General features: G+C 48.5%; 2 protein-coding genes across 2 annotated transcripts; one reads left to right on the top strand and one right to left on the bottom strand.

Moving 5' to 3' along the window:
• Positions 1-4,025: 4,025 nt before the first annotated feature.
• On the top strand, positions 4,026-4,753 carry LOC125534118. Its single transcript, XM_048697415.1, has one exon. The coding sequence runs from the start codon at positions 4,176-4,178 to the stop codon at positions 4,497-4,499; it is 324 nt and encodes a 107-aa protein (XP_048553372.1). The 5' UTR covers positions 4,026-4,175; the 3' UTR covers positions 4,500-4,753.
• An 8,643-nt stretch (positions 4,754-13,396) lies between these two features.
• On the bottom strand, positions 13,397-14,303 carry LOC125539767 (protein FD-like). The gene is made up of 2 exons (XM_048703280.1): positions 13,915-14,303; positions 13,397-13,790 (listed from the first exon to the last, which is right to left on the bottom strand). Exons 1-2 carry the CDS (start codon positions 14,218-14,220, stop codon positions 13,701-13,703), a joined length of 396 nt encoding a protein of 131 aa, XP_048559237.1. The 5' UTR covers positions 14,221-14,303; the 3' UTR covers positions 13,397-13,700.
• Positions 14,304-15,583: the final 1,280 nt, after the last annotated feature.

Below are 15,583 nucleotides of genomic sequence, written 5' to 3'. Positions count from 1 at the left end.
GACATTGGATGTCGTTTATAACGGGATCACATCATTAGGAGAATGATGTGATGGACAAGACCCAATCCTAAGCCTAGCACAAGATCGTGTAGTTCGTATGTTAAAGCTTTTCTAATGTCAAGTATCATTTCCTTAGACCATGAGATTGTGCAACTCCCAGATACAGTAGGAGTGCTTTGGGTGTGCCAAACGTTACAATGTAACTGGGTGGCTATAAAGGTGCACTATGGGTACCTCCGAAAGTGTCTGTTGAGTTGGCACGAATCGAGACTGGGATTTGTCACTCCGTGTAACGGAGAGGTATCTCTGGGCCCACTCGGTAGGACATCATCATAATGTGCACAATGTGACCAAGGAGTTGATCATGGGATGATGTGTTACGGAACGAGTAAAGAGACTTGCCGGTAACGAGATTGAACAAGGTATCGGGATACCGACGATCGAATCTCGGGCAAGTACTATACCGCTAGACAAAGGGAATTGTATACGGGATTGATTGAATTCTTGACATCGTGGTTCATCCGATGAGATCATCGTGGAGCATGTGGGAACCAACATGGGTATCCAGATCCCGCTGTTGGTTATTGACCGGAGAGTTGTCTCGGCCATGTCTGCATGACTCCCGAACCCGTAGGGTCTACACACTTAAGGTTCGATGATGCTAGGATTATAGGGAAAGTATGTACGCGGTTACCGAATGTTGTTCGGAGTTCCGGATGAGATCCCGGACGTCACGAGGAGTTCCGGAATGGTCCGGCGGTAAAGATTGATATATAGGAAGTATGGTTTTGGCCACCGGAAGTGTTCCGGGCATCACCGGTAGTGTACCGGGACCACCGGAGGGGTCCGGGGGTCCATCGGGAGGGGCCACGGGCCCCGGAGGCATACATGGGCCTATAGTGGGAAGGGACCAGCCCCTAGGTGGGCTGGGGCACCTCCCACCAAGGACCAAGGCGCCTCCAAGAGGGGAAGGGGGCAAACCCTAGGGCAGATGGGCCCTAAGGCCCATCCCAGGTGCGCCTCCCCCTCTCCCCCTTGTGGCCGCCACCCTAGATGGGATCAGGGGCTGCCGCACCCCTTGGGGTGGGAACCCTAGAAGGGGCGCAGCCCCCTCCCCTCCCCCTATATATACTTGAGGTATGGGGGCTGCCCAACATACGATTTGATCTCTCTCTTGGCGCAGCCCTACCTCTCTCCCTCCTCGTCTCTCGTAGTGCTTGGCGAAGCCCTGCTGGAGTCCCGCGCTCCTCAACCACCACCACGCCGTCGTGCTACTGCTGGACGGAGCCTTCCCAACCTCTCCTTCTCCCCTTGCTGGATCAAGGCGTAGGAGACGTCACCGGGTTGCATGTGTGTTGAACGCGGAGGCGCCGTTGTTGGGCGCTTATATCGGAATCAACCACGATCTGAATCGCTACGAGTACGACTCCTTCATCCGCGTTCTTGCAACGCTTCCGCTTAGCGATCTGCAAGGGTATGTAGATGCACTCCCCTTCCCCTCGTTGCTAGATTACTCCATAGATTGATCTTGGTGATGCGTAGAAAATTTTAAATTTCTGCTTCGATCCCCAACAGATATCTTGTCATTGAAGCCAGATTCAGGGGCTACTGAGGGAGTCCTGGACTAAGGGGTCCTCGGGCGTCCGGCCTGTTATCTATGGGCCGGAGTGATGGGTTGTGAAGATATGAAGACCGAAGACTGTAGGCGTGTCCGGATGGGACTCTCCTTGGCGTGGAAGGCAAGATTGGCGAACAACTATGAAGATTCTATCTTATGTAACTGACTCTATGTAACCCTAGATCCCCCGGTGTCTATATAAACTGGAGGGTGTAGTCCGAAAAGGATATACTCAATACCGTAGTCATACAAGCCAGACTTCTAGGGTTTAGCCATTACGATCTCGTGGTAGATCAACTCTTGTAACACTCATATTCATCAATATCAATCAAGCAGAAAGTAGGGTATTACCTCCATAGAGAGGGCCCGAATCTGGGTAAACATCGTGTTTCCTGTCTCCTATTACCATCAACCTTAGACGCACAGTTCGGGATCCCCTATCCGAGATCCGTCGGTTTTGACACCTTAACTGGGCCGTTGTGGCATTTTTTTTCCCGTTTTTATGTTATTTATGGAACTGGGCCGTTAAGTGAACCGTGAAACTGGGCCGTTTTGTGGCCATGACCCCTTAACTTATGTTTTAAGTTTTTTAACTGCGTTTATTAACTTTTTTAAGTCATTTTATTTTTGTTTTTTTGTTTTTTTATCACATCCAACACGGCATTATTTGCTGGACGCATCCACGACCCAACGGACAGAGGCGGACATGGGCAAATCCATTGCCGTCTCAAAGAGACAAAATCCAGCTAAACCGAACATTCCTTTGGCGTCGTGCGGTGGAGTTGGCCTTAGGTGCGGTTTGCCGGACGATTTTGAATGGAGTTGGCCTTAGGTGCGGTTTGCCGGACGACTTTGGAGATGGTCTGATGCCGTGTTGCTGTCTTCGACTGAGGACTCGTCACGCACCTCCCTGATTTTGAAGACTTTCAAGTCTGGTATCTGATCACATCGTGTTTGTTAGGGTTTCCAACAGTACTACAGTTGCCACTGATTTTGGCCGATCGACTGATTCTTTGGCTGATTTTCTGAATCACTGTGCGCCTACTGTCCTTTCATGCCATGTTCTGTGGTTCTTGATTTTCCTTCTTGCACCGTTGTTAGAACGTAAGGCCGTGGGTTCCCCGCCCATTATTCTGAATGCCAATCGGCAACCGACCAATATGTATCAGTGTCAGTATATTACTAGGTCTCGACGTAGCGCTTTCTGAATCTTGAGACACTGTTGTTGACACTGGCATCCGGTTCTGGGTTAGTTCCAGAGCCTGAAGCCAGTGTCTGATCACAGCGTGTTTCCCAGGGTTTCCAACAGTAGGTACTGTACTGATTTCGACTCATCGATGCGTTCACTGGTCGCTGAATCACCGTGCGCCTACTGCCTTTTTCGTGTCGTCGTTCTCTGGTTTATGAATTTCCCATCTACTACTGGTGTTGAACGCAGAGGCTGTGGGTTACATTATTCTTGATGCCAAGCGGCAACAGACTATCAGCATACCATCAGCTTACTGTTTTCTGAATCTTGATACACTGTGATTGGCATTGACATCCACGTTTATGTTGTTGCCCAATTTGCTTCTCCTTCCTAGCATCACACACACACACACACACACACACACACACACACACACACACACACACATCCAAACTCTGCACCTCAAAATGTCCTCGGAAATAAACAGGGAAATTTCTCCGCTCTCCGATTTCGAGTTTTCGACACATGGGCCATGCTCTAGACATTTCCAAGATTTGCGCGATCCAGTCGAAGTAAACGTTGAGCAACCAACTTGCTGATTTCACTATCCTAACCCACACGTTGCTCGGTGATAGGCTGGGACGGTACGGTACGGTACGGAAGGCTGTCACTGGGGCACTGAGGCCTGAAATGCCAAGACGGGACAGGAAAGGAGCCTTGCTCGTCCTGATGCGTCTGCCCTCCTCCGAGGGGATGCCACCTTGATCGGCACACTTGTCTCCCAAAGCAGAAGGGTACATGAAAGAAACCCAAAGAGAAATGATATCGTCGCAAAAAGAAGGAAAAAGAACACCGAGTGTCTTGTGGCTTGCCTCTGATATTAGCCAATGTTCCTCTGAGCTCCCAATTTTTTTTAATTTTTTTGCATACTTTCGGCCAATTGCATCCAGCACTTTCAGGCGGGTTTGTATTCTGACTTCTGGGCACTGGAAAGTAGCGTATATGCCATGGCATTTGGGCCTGTGTGCTGTATAGAAACAGTACTCGCGATGGGAGACTAATAACAACACCGCTTCTCTGGTCTCTCTGGCCTCACTCTCAGTCCATGTATTGTTATTATTGTTATTAACCTCTCTTCTTTCCCCCAGATTTTTTCTCCAGTTTAGTGGACCATATTGATCCCAATGAACACTGTGCCTCTATAAATACACGCCCCGAAATTACCGACCTCCCATAAGCTAGCACGATAGAACCCACATGCCCCTACATTTTTAGCCTGCTGTGTGGAGCACTGAAGTGCAAGCTACCCATGCAACTTGCAGGTTAAGCTTTGTGGAGTAATTTGTGAGTTGCACGCTCACGCTGGTCATGGCCAAGGCCCAGGTCGTCGCCCGGATCACCGTCGAGGTCGCGCCGTCCATCATCAGGCGCCGCCGGCGCGGAATCCCGTTGACGGTGCTGGACACGATAGCCGAGGAGGAGAAGGAGGCGGCCGCAGTCGCTGCCATGGCGCCTCACCACCGCAACAATGCGACAGCCGGCCGCTACGGCGCCGGGGACACCACTGGCTCCTCGGCGCACGCCGGTGCCGAGAAGGGGAAGCGGTGCGTCGGCGGGAGCAACGGCCCCTCGGAGCACGGGGAGGAGCGGCTCGCGCCGGCCAAAGCGCGGTGCTCAAAGATCGCCGCGTGATTGATTTCCGTCGGAGGGGAGCTGGACTTAATTAGAGTCGGACTAGCTTGGTATGGTGTATGAATATGATCGTGGTACGACTACGAGTCCTACGCAATATATTGATGTGCAACTCTCCTGTGTATGGCTGGAGGGTGGAAAAAACCTAGCCTCCAGCTTTTTATGCGTACGAGTATGACGGAGTATGGACATGTAATAATCCTCTGTGTTCATGATACAGTTAATACAATGTATTGCAGTTTTGATGACCTCTACCTCCTGGGAGCCAGAGATACGTGCGGGTGTGTGCCATCTATTGAGTTTCGCTTTTGCTAAACCCATCCATTGAGCTTGCTGCTTTCTCGCTTCTTATTCTCCTCTGATTCCTTTCTATGCCAAATATTTGATGCACTTATTGAATGGAAACTTGAATTGAGAGAAAAGGAATCCTTTCTCACTTCTTTATTCTCGTATATCTTAATCAATATCAAGAACATAAAGAGTTTTTGTAGAGAAGGATTTCTCTTCAGTCCCAATAAAATTTTTTATGGCTCGTGTTGCGCCAGTGACACGAGGGTAAAACGAAAGTTTAAAAAAAAGACCTTTTCAAGGATGTTACAGTTGACTTAAATTGTTTCCCCCTTCTCCTCTCAGTCGATTTTGCACGTGTGGGATTCTTTCGTGAGGTGTGTGTAGTTGTGATGCGTAATTATGCAAGCTATGCTGTCAGACCGAGGAATCTTTTGTTGTAACCAAATTTTTTTTCAAAACTCAGGCCAAGAGCATGTCGATTTCTTAAAAAAAGAAAGAGTTGCCCGGTTAATTTGCACAGAACCGAGCGAAAACCGTCACAACATGCCCGCAAAAATAGGGCACCACGGGCGACCTGACAACCCACACAAAAATGAACGCACCGTCGAGGTTGCCATCCGATGCCCTTATCATCACTCCTCCACGAGTCAGCGACTCCGACTCGACCATCAACAACCATCACAAAGCCCTCACCGCGAACAAGCGCCGAGGCATGACCTGACGAATGCCAAACAGTCAACTGCACGCGCCGACTTCCAAGTAGCTCCCACGCTGTCGATGAACATTGCAGGAGAAGAGCGATGGGCTTGCGCTGAGCCAGCGCCAGAACTCACCACCCGCCTCGTATCATCGTCATCGTAAGGGCCCACCTCAACTGCTCCAACTCCAGAAAGACAAAGTGAGGTCTGACAACCCCTCGAACACGCCGGATAAGACCGACAACCAAAACTTAGCTGCAAAATAACTCTGCCCGAAGCTGCCATCGTTGCTACACAAGAAGTCGCGCCAACCATCCACATCGCCAGCGGGCACATGCCGACCGCGACCTTGTGCGCGTCCAGCTCTGGGAAAGCGCAGAGGGGATCGATGACCTTCAAGGCGACACCCCCAAGGGGGTAGCAACGACGTGGGAGAACGACGCCAATCGCCTGACTAACACCGGAGTCTTACGCTTATGCCCAAAGGCCAAGGTCCGAAGGGGCTGGGCAAGGAGAGGCTCCACAACAACCCCCCCCCCCCCCCCCCCCCCCCCTCCCAAGAAGGAAAATCAACGTATGCGAACACCGTGCTGTCTAGGCTTTCGCCCGGAGCCACCTCGCCGAGCACCCCCACGCAACCGTTGGTGCAGCACCACCAGTCCACAAGCACCCTGTCCCACATACCTCCTACACGGCAACGACACCACATCATGTAGAATCCACCATCCTCACCGCCAGCAACTGCCGGCGAGCTGGAGTCGGCCAAACCGGCCAGATTTGATGCCCACCATCGCATAGCCACAGAGACCACCAAGCTTGATGAGAGCAGGAAGGTGGGCAGCCACCACACCCCCACACGCCAGAGAGAACACCCAGGCAAATCCATTAGAGTCTGCCGACGCTGCCAGAAGCGCTGCTAGAGAAGCCATGAAGGTCGCTCACCGCGTAACCGAGGGGGCACTACTAGGAAAATGCTTACCAGTAGCGCGGGCACCAGCGCTACTGCTACGGCGCTACAGCTATTTTGTAGCAGTAGCGCGTTTTTAGGCCAGCGCTACTGGTAAGTTCAAGTACTAGTAGCGCGTTTTCAGGCTCGTGCTACTGCTAACATTTATGTTTTTTTAGCATTTTGGTGTTGTACATGTTTAAACAGATATATCTTTTATACAATAACAACTCATCATGAACTAGTCTGTTTAAATAGCTTATCCATTACCACTTGTCATCACCATCAAACAATGTTCGTCAATGAGACATCATATAACAAGTTGGTCACTAGTCATAATCACAACTCCTCATCATCATCATCAACTCTAACACATTGTAGCACATAATAACACATTCTAGCTACGACCTACTCATCTCATAGGACCTACTCTACCCTCTCTTAGGTAAAATATCATAAAACAAGATAGGCATTGACGCTGCATTAAGGAAAATTGACTCTCCATAATAAAGAACGGAGATCATCCTGTCTCCAAGTCTTGGCCTACGCACAATGTTGCTTCCAAGTAGCTCTCTACGATGGTTCAAACATTTTTTGAAATCATCTATTATCATGGCTTCCTCGTTTTTAGAAATCCAGTATGGACAGGAGTAATGTGGATACTGCGGCTGAACTGGCTGTGGTGGCCGTAAGCTCATAACATTAACGCGACCTCTCGTCAACATCAGATGAGGCACACAATCCATCGGGATTTTCTGTTCAAAAACATAGTAATAACTTTGTAGTTAGCAATATAGTTTAGTTTTAGAAAAATTTATGCAAAAGATGCACGGATGTCGTAATAGTAGAAAATCTTACCATGATATCTCCATTGATGTTACCGTAGTTCAACACGTTCACTAGTGGCACATATTGACCATAATGTGGAGGAGTTTAATAATAGCTATTGTAATTCTCAATATCAGTAAAAAATGCGATAAGACCATCTTGCTCCTTATAAGTTAATTGTGCTTCATCATTGTAGTAGTAGGTTCTGTCTACCATTTTTCGTACATTTTTTGAAGAATGAAAATAAGCTATCAATGGAAATAAACTGTCAAATATTTTTAAATAAACAATATAAATTACTTAGTAAATATGTTTAAGAAACTCACACAGCGATAGAACTGGAAGCGTGTCAACAAGGACCCAAATGGTCATATCATTTTCGTCGATGTTAAGATCACCAAGATCGAAGGTGAGAAGCATACCCTCATGAAAATCATACGCCTTGTAAAGGGCTTCCCAATTCAGGCAACCAAAATTGGATGAGTTCACAGAATTGTATAGATTTACAGCAAAATTATAACCATGATGGGTCCTTAGTTGAATTATCTTTGTCTCCATTCTTTCATGATCTTCAAAACCCATTTTCTCCTAGACATAGTGTCTTGCATGGCATGGGATAAGCTAGTCGAATTGTAAAAGACGGAAATTACACGTTGAAGAAGCAGAGAAGTCGTGCAAAAAATAACAAAAAACACTTGTCGTCGTTGCGTATCGTTTCAACATCGAAGGTCTCTTGGAGCTTGATGCTGAAGCGCCGACCTTCTACCAAGTGAGGCCTGTCGCACAGACCGCACTCATCTTCGCAGTACTCGCACATAGCGAATTCCCTTTCGTCGTCACACATTTCCTAATAGGTAATTAATAATCCATCATCGAATACATATATAGTAGTTTGTAGCAAAGATCATCATATAACAACTAAAACACCTAAAATTTGTAGTTTGTAGTAGTTTGTAGCAAAGATCATCATATAATCCATCATGAATACATATATAGTAGTTTGTAGCACAAACCGCGCTCATCTTTTGCATTCAATAAGCAAATAACTAATAGGAAATTAATAATCCATCATCGAATACATATATAGTAGTTTGTAGCAAAGATGATCATATAATATCACTAATACATCTCGAATAATAGCTCCTCTAGGTTCAGTGGGCCGCGGTGGACACCCAAAGAGAAGGAACCATCACTGGATCATAGCTCAGGGGAGATCCCCAAAGAATCTGCCAGGTATTGGAGAACCGGCCGTTCGCCAACGCAACCAAGTAGCTGGACGTGCACGTTCTCCTCCGTGACACGGTGTTGTACCACCTGTGCGGGGGACTCAAGCCTCTCCACCGATGCAGGCCCACGTGACCGCCACCAAAGAAGCTCCGGGTCGACGACGGGCTGGCTCTTCACTAAGCTGCACTCACCAGAAGGTAGCATAATCCAGTACCAGCCCGACTAACACCGGAGTCTTACGCTTATGCTGGAAGGCCAAGGTCCGAAGGTGCTGGGCAAGGAGAGGATCCACAACGACCCCCCCCCCCTCCCAAAAAAAGGAAAATCGACGTATGCGAACGTCGTGTTGTCTAGGCTTTCGCCCGAAGCCACCTCGCCGAGCACCCCCACGCAACCGGTGTTGCAGCACCACCGGTCCACAAGCACGCTGTCCCACACACCTCCTACATGGCGATGACACCACATCATGCAGAATCCACCATCTTCACAGCCGGCAACTGCCGGCGAGCCGGAGCCGGCCAAACCGGCCAGATCTGATGCCCACCATTGCATAGCCACGGAGACCACCAAGCTTTATGAGAGCAGGAAGGTGGGCTGCCACCACACCCCCACACGTAAGAGAGAACGCCCGGCCAAAGCCATTGGAGTCAGTCGACGCTGCCAGAAGCACTACTAAAGAAGCCATGAAGGTCGCTCACCGCGCAACCAAGGGGGGTTGAGCCTCCCCCACCAACCACCACGCTGCCAGCCATGCCGGGCCAGCAAGGCTGGCCAGAACCGCAACACCTAGCCCGGGAGGGGGCGCCACCCGCCCCATCCCGTCAAGTAGGAAAGACGCGTCGAGGCCCGCGCATCCCGTCGCAGCCGCCGTACCGCTAGAACGGCGGCTATCGAGTGATACGTCTCCAATGTATCTATAATTTTTGATTGTCCCATGCTATTATATTATCAATCTTGAATGTTTTATATGCATTATTTTGCTACTCCCTCCGTCCGGAAATACTTGTCCTAGAAATAGATAAAATATATGTATTTATAACTAAAATAAGTCTAGATACAATCATTTCTAGGACAAGTAAGTTATAGATACATCCATTTTATCCATTTTTAGGACAAGTATTTCCGGACAGAGGGAGTATTTTATATCATTTTTTGGGACTAACCTATTAACCTAGTGCCAAGTGCCAATTGTTGTTGTTTTTCCTTGTTTTTTCCTTTTCAAAAAATCAATACCAAACGGAATGAACTTTTTTGATGATTTTTCTTGGACCAGAAGACACCTTGGAAGTTTCACGAGGAGGCCAGAAGGGCCACGAGTCAACCACAAGCTCACAGGGCGCGTCCTAGGGGGGCAAGCTTGTGGGGCCCCCGTGGCATTTCCAACCCTAATTCTTCTTTTATAAATACCCAAATATTCCCCGCAGACCAGAGAGCACCGTAAAAATACTTTTCCGCAGCCGCAAGTTTTTGTTCTCGCGAGATCCCATCTGGAGGACTTTTCTGGTACTTTGGGAGGAGGATCCGACCACGAAGGGCTTCTACATCAACCTTGTTGCCCTTCCGATGATATGTGAGTAGTTTACCACAGACCTATGGGTCCATAGCTAGTAGCTAGATGGCTTCTTCTTTCTCTTTGATCTTCAATACAATGTTCTCCTCGATGTTCTTGGAAATCTATTTGATGTAATCTTGTTTTGCGGTGCATTTGTTGAGATCCAATGAATTGCGGGTTTATGATCAGATTATCTATGAATATTATTTGAGTCTTCTCTGAACTCTTTTATGCATGATTAAGATAGATTTGTATTTCTCTCCGGTCTATTGATTTGGTTTGGCCAACTAGATTGATTTTTTCTTGTAATGGGAGAGGTGCTTTGTAATGGGTTCAATCTTGTGGTGCTTAATCCCAGTGACAGAAAGGGACATGACACATATTTGTATTGTTGCCATTAAGAATAAAAAGATGGGGTTTGTTCATATTGATTGGATCTATCTCTCTACATCATGTCATCTTGCTTAAGGCGTTACACTGTTTTTAACTTAATACTCTAGATGCATGCTGGATAGCGGTCGATGAGTGGAGTAATAGTAGTAGATGCAGGCAGGAGTCGGTCTATTTGTCATGGACGTGATATCTATATTCATAATCATTGTCTTAGATATCATCATAACTATGCACTTTTCTATCAGTTGCTCAACAACAATTTGTTTACCCACCGTATGCTTTGTTTCAAGAGAGAAGTCTCTAGTGAAAACTATGGCCCGGGGTCTATTTTTATCATATTATTTTCAGATCTATAAAATCAAAAACACAAAAATACCTTGCTACAATTTATTTATCTTTATCTTATTTTGCACTTTTACTTATCTTTTATATCTATCACTATCAGATCTCATCCTTGCAAGTAACTGTGAAGGGATTGACAACCCCTTTATCATGTTGGGTGCAAGTATTTGTTTGTTTGTGCAGGTGCTATCATTGGAGAATTGTGTGTTCCTCTTACTGGATTGATATCATGGTTCTTAACTGAGGGAAAATACTTATATCTACTACTTTGCTGCATCATCATTTCCTCTTCAAAGGAAAAACCAATGCAAGCTTAAGAAGTAGCATCGAGGAGCGGAGCCGCCCGCCCGCACCGCCATCCGTCGGATCCACGAAGCCAGGAGCCGTCGGAGTGCCGCTAGGCCGGATCTATGCTATTAGGGGCAACCGGAGCAGCCGCCGACCTGCAACACCCAAGCCCTCTCCACCACATGCACGTTGGGTGAATGGATCCCGCCGTCACCGTCGCCGGCTACTGGGGGGCTTTACCCACAGGCGTGCGCCAGCGATAATGAGGGGGGGAGGGGATGGGGGAGCGGCGGCGCCGACACTGGGTGCCTGTGACGCCCCGAGGAGCGACGTAGGGGCGAGTGTCCCTTTGCCTCTATCCTCTTATGTCTACATTTTGTAACCAAACTTTCATTTTGTGTGCTAGAGTGTGTTTGCTGTGTTTTTTTTGCAAATACGCAAAGAATTGTGTTTTTTTTATTGATAGGTAGAAGAGAACAATACAACATACAGCTAGAGGAATCACATTAAATGTGGCTTAGAGCAGAACAAAAGAAAACTCGCAACACTAACCTCCTAGCCCGAACTCCGGCCATGGAAGGCGATGAGACGAGACACAAAGCACCTAAGACAGTGTCATGACAAACACGAGGGACCTCTGTCCCACAACCACGTCTCTAGCAAGAACCGAATCAGCATACTCCCTCCCACCACCTTAAGCGTCTAGAGAATCGACAAGTGGTTTCTTGGACATGACCGGGTCGGAGGAAGAAGCCATGGAGGAAGCGTCGACGATGTTGTCATTGCGCCCTGGATGCAGGGCCGGGCCCATAGTGGTGCGAACTGTGTGGCCCGCACAGGGCCCATAAATTTGAGAGCACCCAAAATTTACATGTCTATGTACATATTATTAAAAGGGTAGGCGCTCGGCCGGCGCATGGAGCTGGGCCGCTGCCTGTTGGCGTGTGACTCCCCCGCACCTGAGTCCACTAGGCCGCTGCTCGAGTGTCCCGGGCCGCTGCCGGATGCCTCGATTGCTAGATGCCAGCCGCCAGGGCATGCCGATCTGCTCGATACCTCATTCTCCCCTAAAAAGGCTGATCTGCTCGATCGGAAACCGAAGGGCGGTGTCCAGTTTTGCTCGGTCGATCGCATCCAGAATCCATGGGCGAGCGACACGGCGCATGCGCATCCTCCAGACTTCCAGATCCGGGAACGCCAGATGAGGAGACGTAGTAGGCTAGTTTTGTCATTGCAAATGCAGTAAAGTCTTCATTGGTTCACAATTTCGCATCCATCGATAAATCTTCTCGTGTTCTCGGGTTATCATAGAGTTTTTTGTTGCGGGGTGGGTTCTTCTCATAGAGTTAGAGAGGAATACTGCTTGCTTCTACTCCTATTATCTTAATTTCTATTTTCTAATTAACTTTTTGCAGGAATCGTTAGAGAGATAGATTCTTGCATGATTGCCTCCTCAATTAGAGATCACAGTATTGCAGTTCAACCGGATAGGACACGAGACTAGATGAGTAAGACGGTACATTTAATTGCCAAACATTGACACATAATCTTCAATTGATATCTGCTGCCGTATCACTTTAATTTTATTTTATTCATTTTTTGTATCTCGTGTTTCAATACTACAGAATTTTTATGTCAGACAATATATCACATATTTTATAATTGCTTGGTAGTTTATTATTCTAGTAAGATAGGGCCTCATTTTTTAGTTTCGCACAGGGCCCAGATTTTGCCGGCCCTGCATGGATGCATACGCCCTGAGAAGCCCCAACCAAGCACCGCGTCCAACATCAACCATTTCAACACCAGGGAGCTCATGAGCAACCAAGACAACGCCCTCACGATCAGTGGCACTAGAATTTCTCTCACCCGATGCCTAGTACTAGCGCAGTCGACCATGCACACACAAGCACAGTACATTCATGCCCACCATGGTATGGCTCAAGTCTGTCATTCGGCCGTGCACATGCCTCACACAAGATGGGTACACGAAAGAAGAAGCATTTGCTTTCGAGCAACCACCTTACCACCACGACAACGATGACGGGGGCTTAGTTTCCGGATGGAACGCTGCTACACAGACGACAAACATTGGACGATTTGCAGACGATGTAGCACAGGAAGCCGTTCACGTGAAAAGCAAAACTGAACAACACCGTTCGATCCAACATCGTCCAGCTATCGGCCAGGGTACTGTCGTCCGTATAGTAGTTTCGTTCCAGATGACAGTCGCAATCGATGATGATTTTGGCTGGTGATTAAATGGGAGATGCACAATTCAACAACCCAGCCAGGGGCCACCCAGATCCAATTTTGAAGCTAACAAGCACAATTTAATTGCGATTCAGAATTATTAATGAAGGTATTCTGCAGCACAATTAATCATAGGCAGGTCGCGTGTGCTCCGGTCCGGGCATCCAGGCCAACCAGTGCACGCAGCAATACATGCAGAGAAATGCACACGAGATGAACGGATCAGCCAACGCAAGTAAAGCCCACGCGCTGGCATATCGATCGGGCAGTTGAGTCAATTGAAGCCAAAATCCAACTACCAGTGCACCTTAGATCTTATTGATACTAATCAATTGCTAGCTAGCGACGGAAATTAAGCCCTCGTGCGTCCTGATGTAGCGTTGCTAGAACTGAGTGGACGAAGTTCTCCGGTGCGGGCTGCTCTGCTTGCTGCTTGCCTGCTGGGCGGTGAGCGCGGCAATCTCCGACTGAAGCTGAGGAGATGGAGAAAGAAGCGGGGGATTGATGAGTTAACTAATTCCCATGCACAAGCAAGCAAGCAAGCAAGAAAGAGAGATGGAGCTGGAGGAAGAAGAAGAAGGGGAGAAGAAGGCGTGCCTGTTTGCACTGTCTCTTGAGCTTGAGGTTGTCCTCGACGAGCCGGCGGACCTCCTTCTCGAGCTCCTGCGTGTAGGCTCTCTTCCTGGCCCTGGACCGCAGCGCCGACTCCCGGTTCTTCATCGCCCGGACGCTCTTGTGGCCGTCGTCGCTGCTGACGCCCGGCTGCTGGTCCTCCCCGCCGGTGCCGATGCTGAGGGAGAGGGAGGGCAGGCGGGCGGGCGGAGCGGCGGTGCTGGAGATGGAGGCGAGGGAGCTGAAGCCGCTCAGGCTCAGCTGCGGGCTGCCGGGCTCCTCCCACGACATCCCTATCTACGCCCCGCTTCCCCCGTGTGGTGCGCGCACTGTGGTGTGGTGTAGACAGTAGACGTGCAGTGGGACTGGATGGAGCAGAGGAGCTACAGGTCAAGAAGAGGATGATGAGGACGTAGCTATAGGGAGGTACTAGGTGGGCGGGCCATCGAATCACACGGGGTGGCATTCGCGGACTTTAAGTCAGGTCATTTAGGGTCACTGACGTGTGGGGCCGCGAACCGTATGGCCCGCGTGTTAGTGACACAAAGGCGCACGGGTTAAGTATGCAAATCTGAGCCAGAATCAAACACACCACGTGAGCTCGCTGCTTTGCAGCAAAGCAGCCACAGGAGTGAGGCAGAGGGACGGGCGGGCCCAGACGGAAGACGCCGACGGCCCAGCTTCATTGGTCCTCGGATTGGATTTGGATGAGATGGCATCATCCATCACGTCCCGCCAGAAAAGTAGTCGTGTTGCGTGCGTGCGTGCAGGACCTCTGAATCAGAACGCCTTTCGCGGCACACGCACAGCCACGGGCTTCAGTGCACGTACGGCCATCGTCGTCGGTGTGTCACTCCACTCGTCTCGTCGCGCTCGCTCACTACAGCGAGTCCATTACACTAGTACTCGTACAACACGAATCAACCTGTGCTTGAGATGTTTAGGTGAACAGTGATATTCCCAACCCATCATGATTCAAATCCTGATGTTTGCATTATTTCTAGATTTATTTCAGGATTTCCGGCGATGCGCTTTCAATGGGAGGAGACGTTCCTGTCGACGACGAGGTGCCTACGGTGACTTTGTAAATCTCAAGATGATGTGCCGGCTCAGTTTTTTGAAGATGCTCATAGGGGTAGGATGTGCGTGTGTGCGTTCATAGAGGTGAGTGTATGCGCGTATATATGAGCACTTGTGTTTGTACTGATGCTAAAAAAAGTACTCGTACAACTCACCACTGTAGAGAAATAGAGTAGCTCGTTCCCCTGCCTCTGGCCCTCGAAATCCCATACAGACTTTATATGACCCTCTTCGAAAAGGAAAAATGATACTCCTTATCAACATCAATTTCATAAAATCTTGCTGGGACATCATTGCTACTGACTCCTATCAGTTGATTGATGATTTCTTTAAGGGTGATGTAGATCTGCAGAGCATCAATTCGTCTTACATTACTCTGATTCCCATAAAGGATGCTCCTATTGAGGGTAATGATTTCAGACCTATTTCACTACTTAATTGTTCTATTAAGATTATCACAAAGCTGTTGGCCAACAGACTGCAAAAAATCATTTTGAAACTCGTTCACAGAAATCAATATGGTTTTCTCAAAGAGAGATCAACCCAGGATTGTCTGGCATGAGCATATGAATAT

Source organism: Triticum urartu, chromosome 2, assembly GCF_003073215.2.
Source record: "Triticum urartu cultivar G1812 chromosome 2, Tu2.1, whole genome shotgun sequence".
Lineage (NCBI taxonomy): Eukaryota > Viridiplantae > Streptophyta > Magnoliopsida > Poales > Poaceae > Triticum > Triticum urartu.
This window is presented reverse-complemented; position numbering and strand designations above follow the sequence as displayed.

Excerpts from the sequence above, each read along its gene's own strand:
- LOC125534118 (XM_048697415.1), top strand. The coding sequence starts at position 4,176 with ATGGCCAAGGCCCAGGTCGTCGCCCGGATCACCGTCGAGGTCGCGCCG.
- LOC125539767 (XM_048703280.1), bottom strand. The coding sequence starts at position 14,220 with ATGTCGTGGGAGGAGCCCGGCAGCCCGCAGCTGAGCCTGAGCGGCTTC. Across the intron at positions 13,791-13,914 it reads TCAAGAGACAGTGCAAACAG|CTTCAGTCGGAGATTGCCGC; the intron begins GCACGCCTTCTT and ends CCATCTCCTCAG.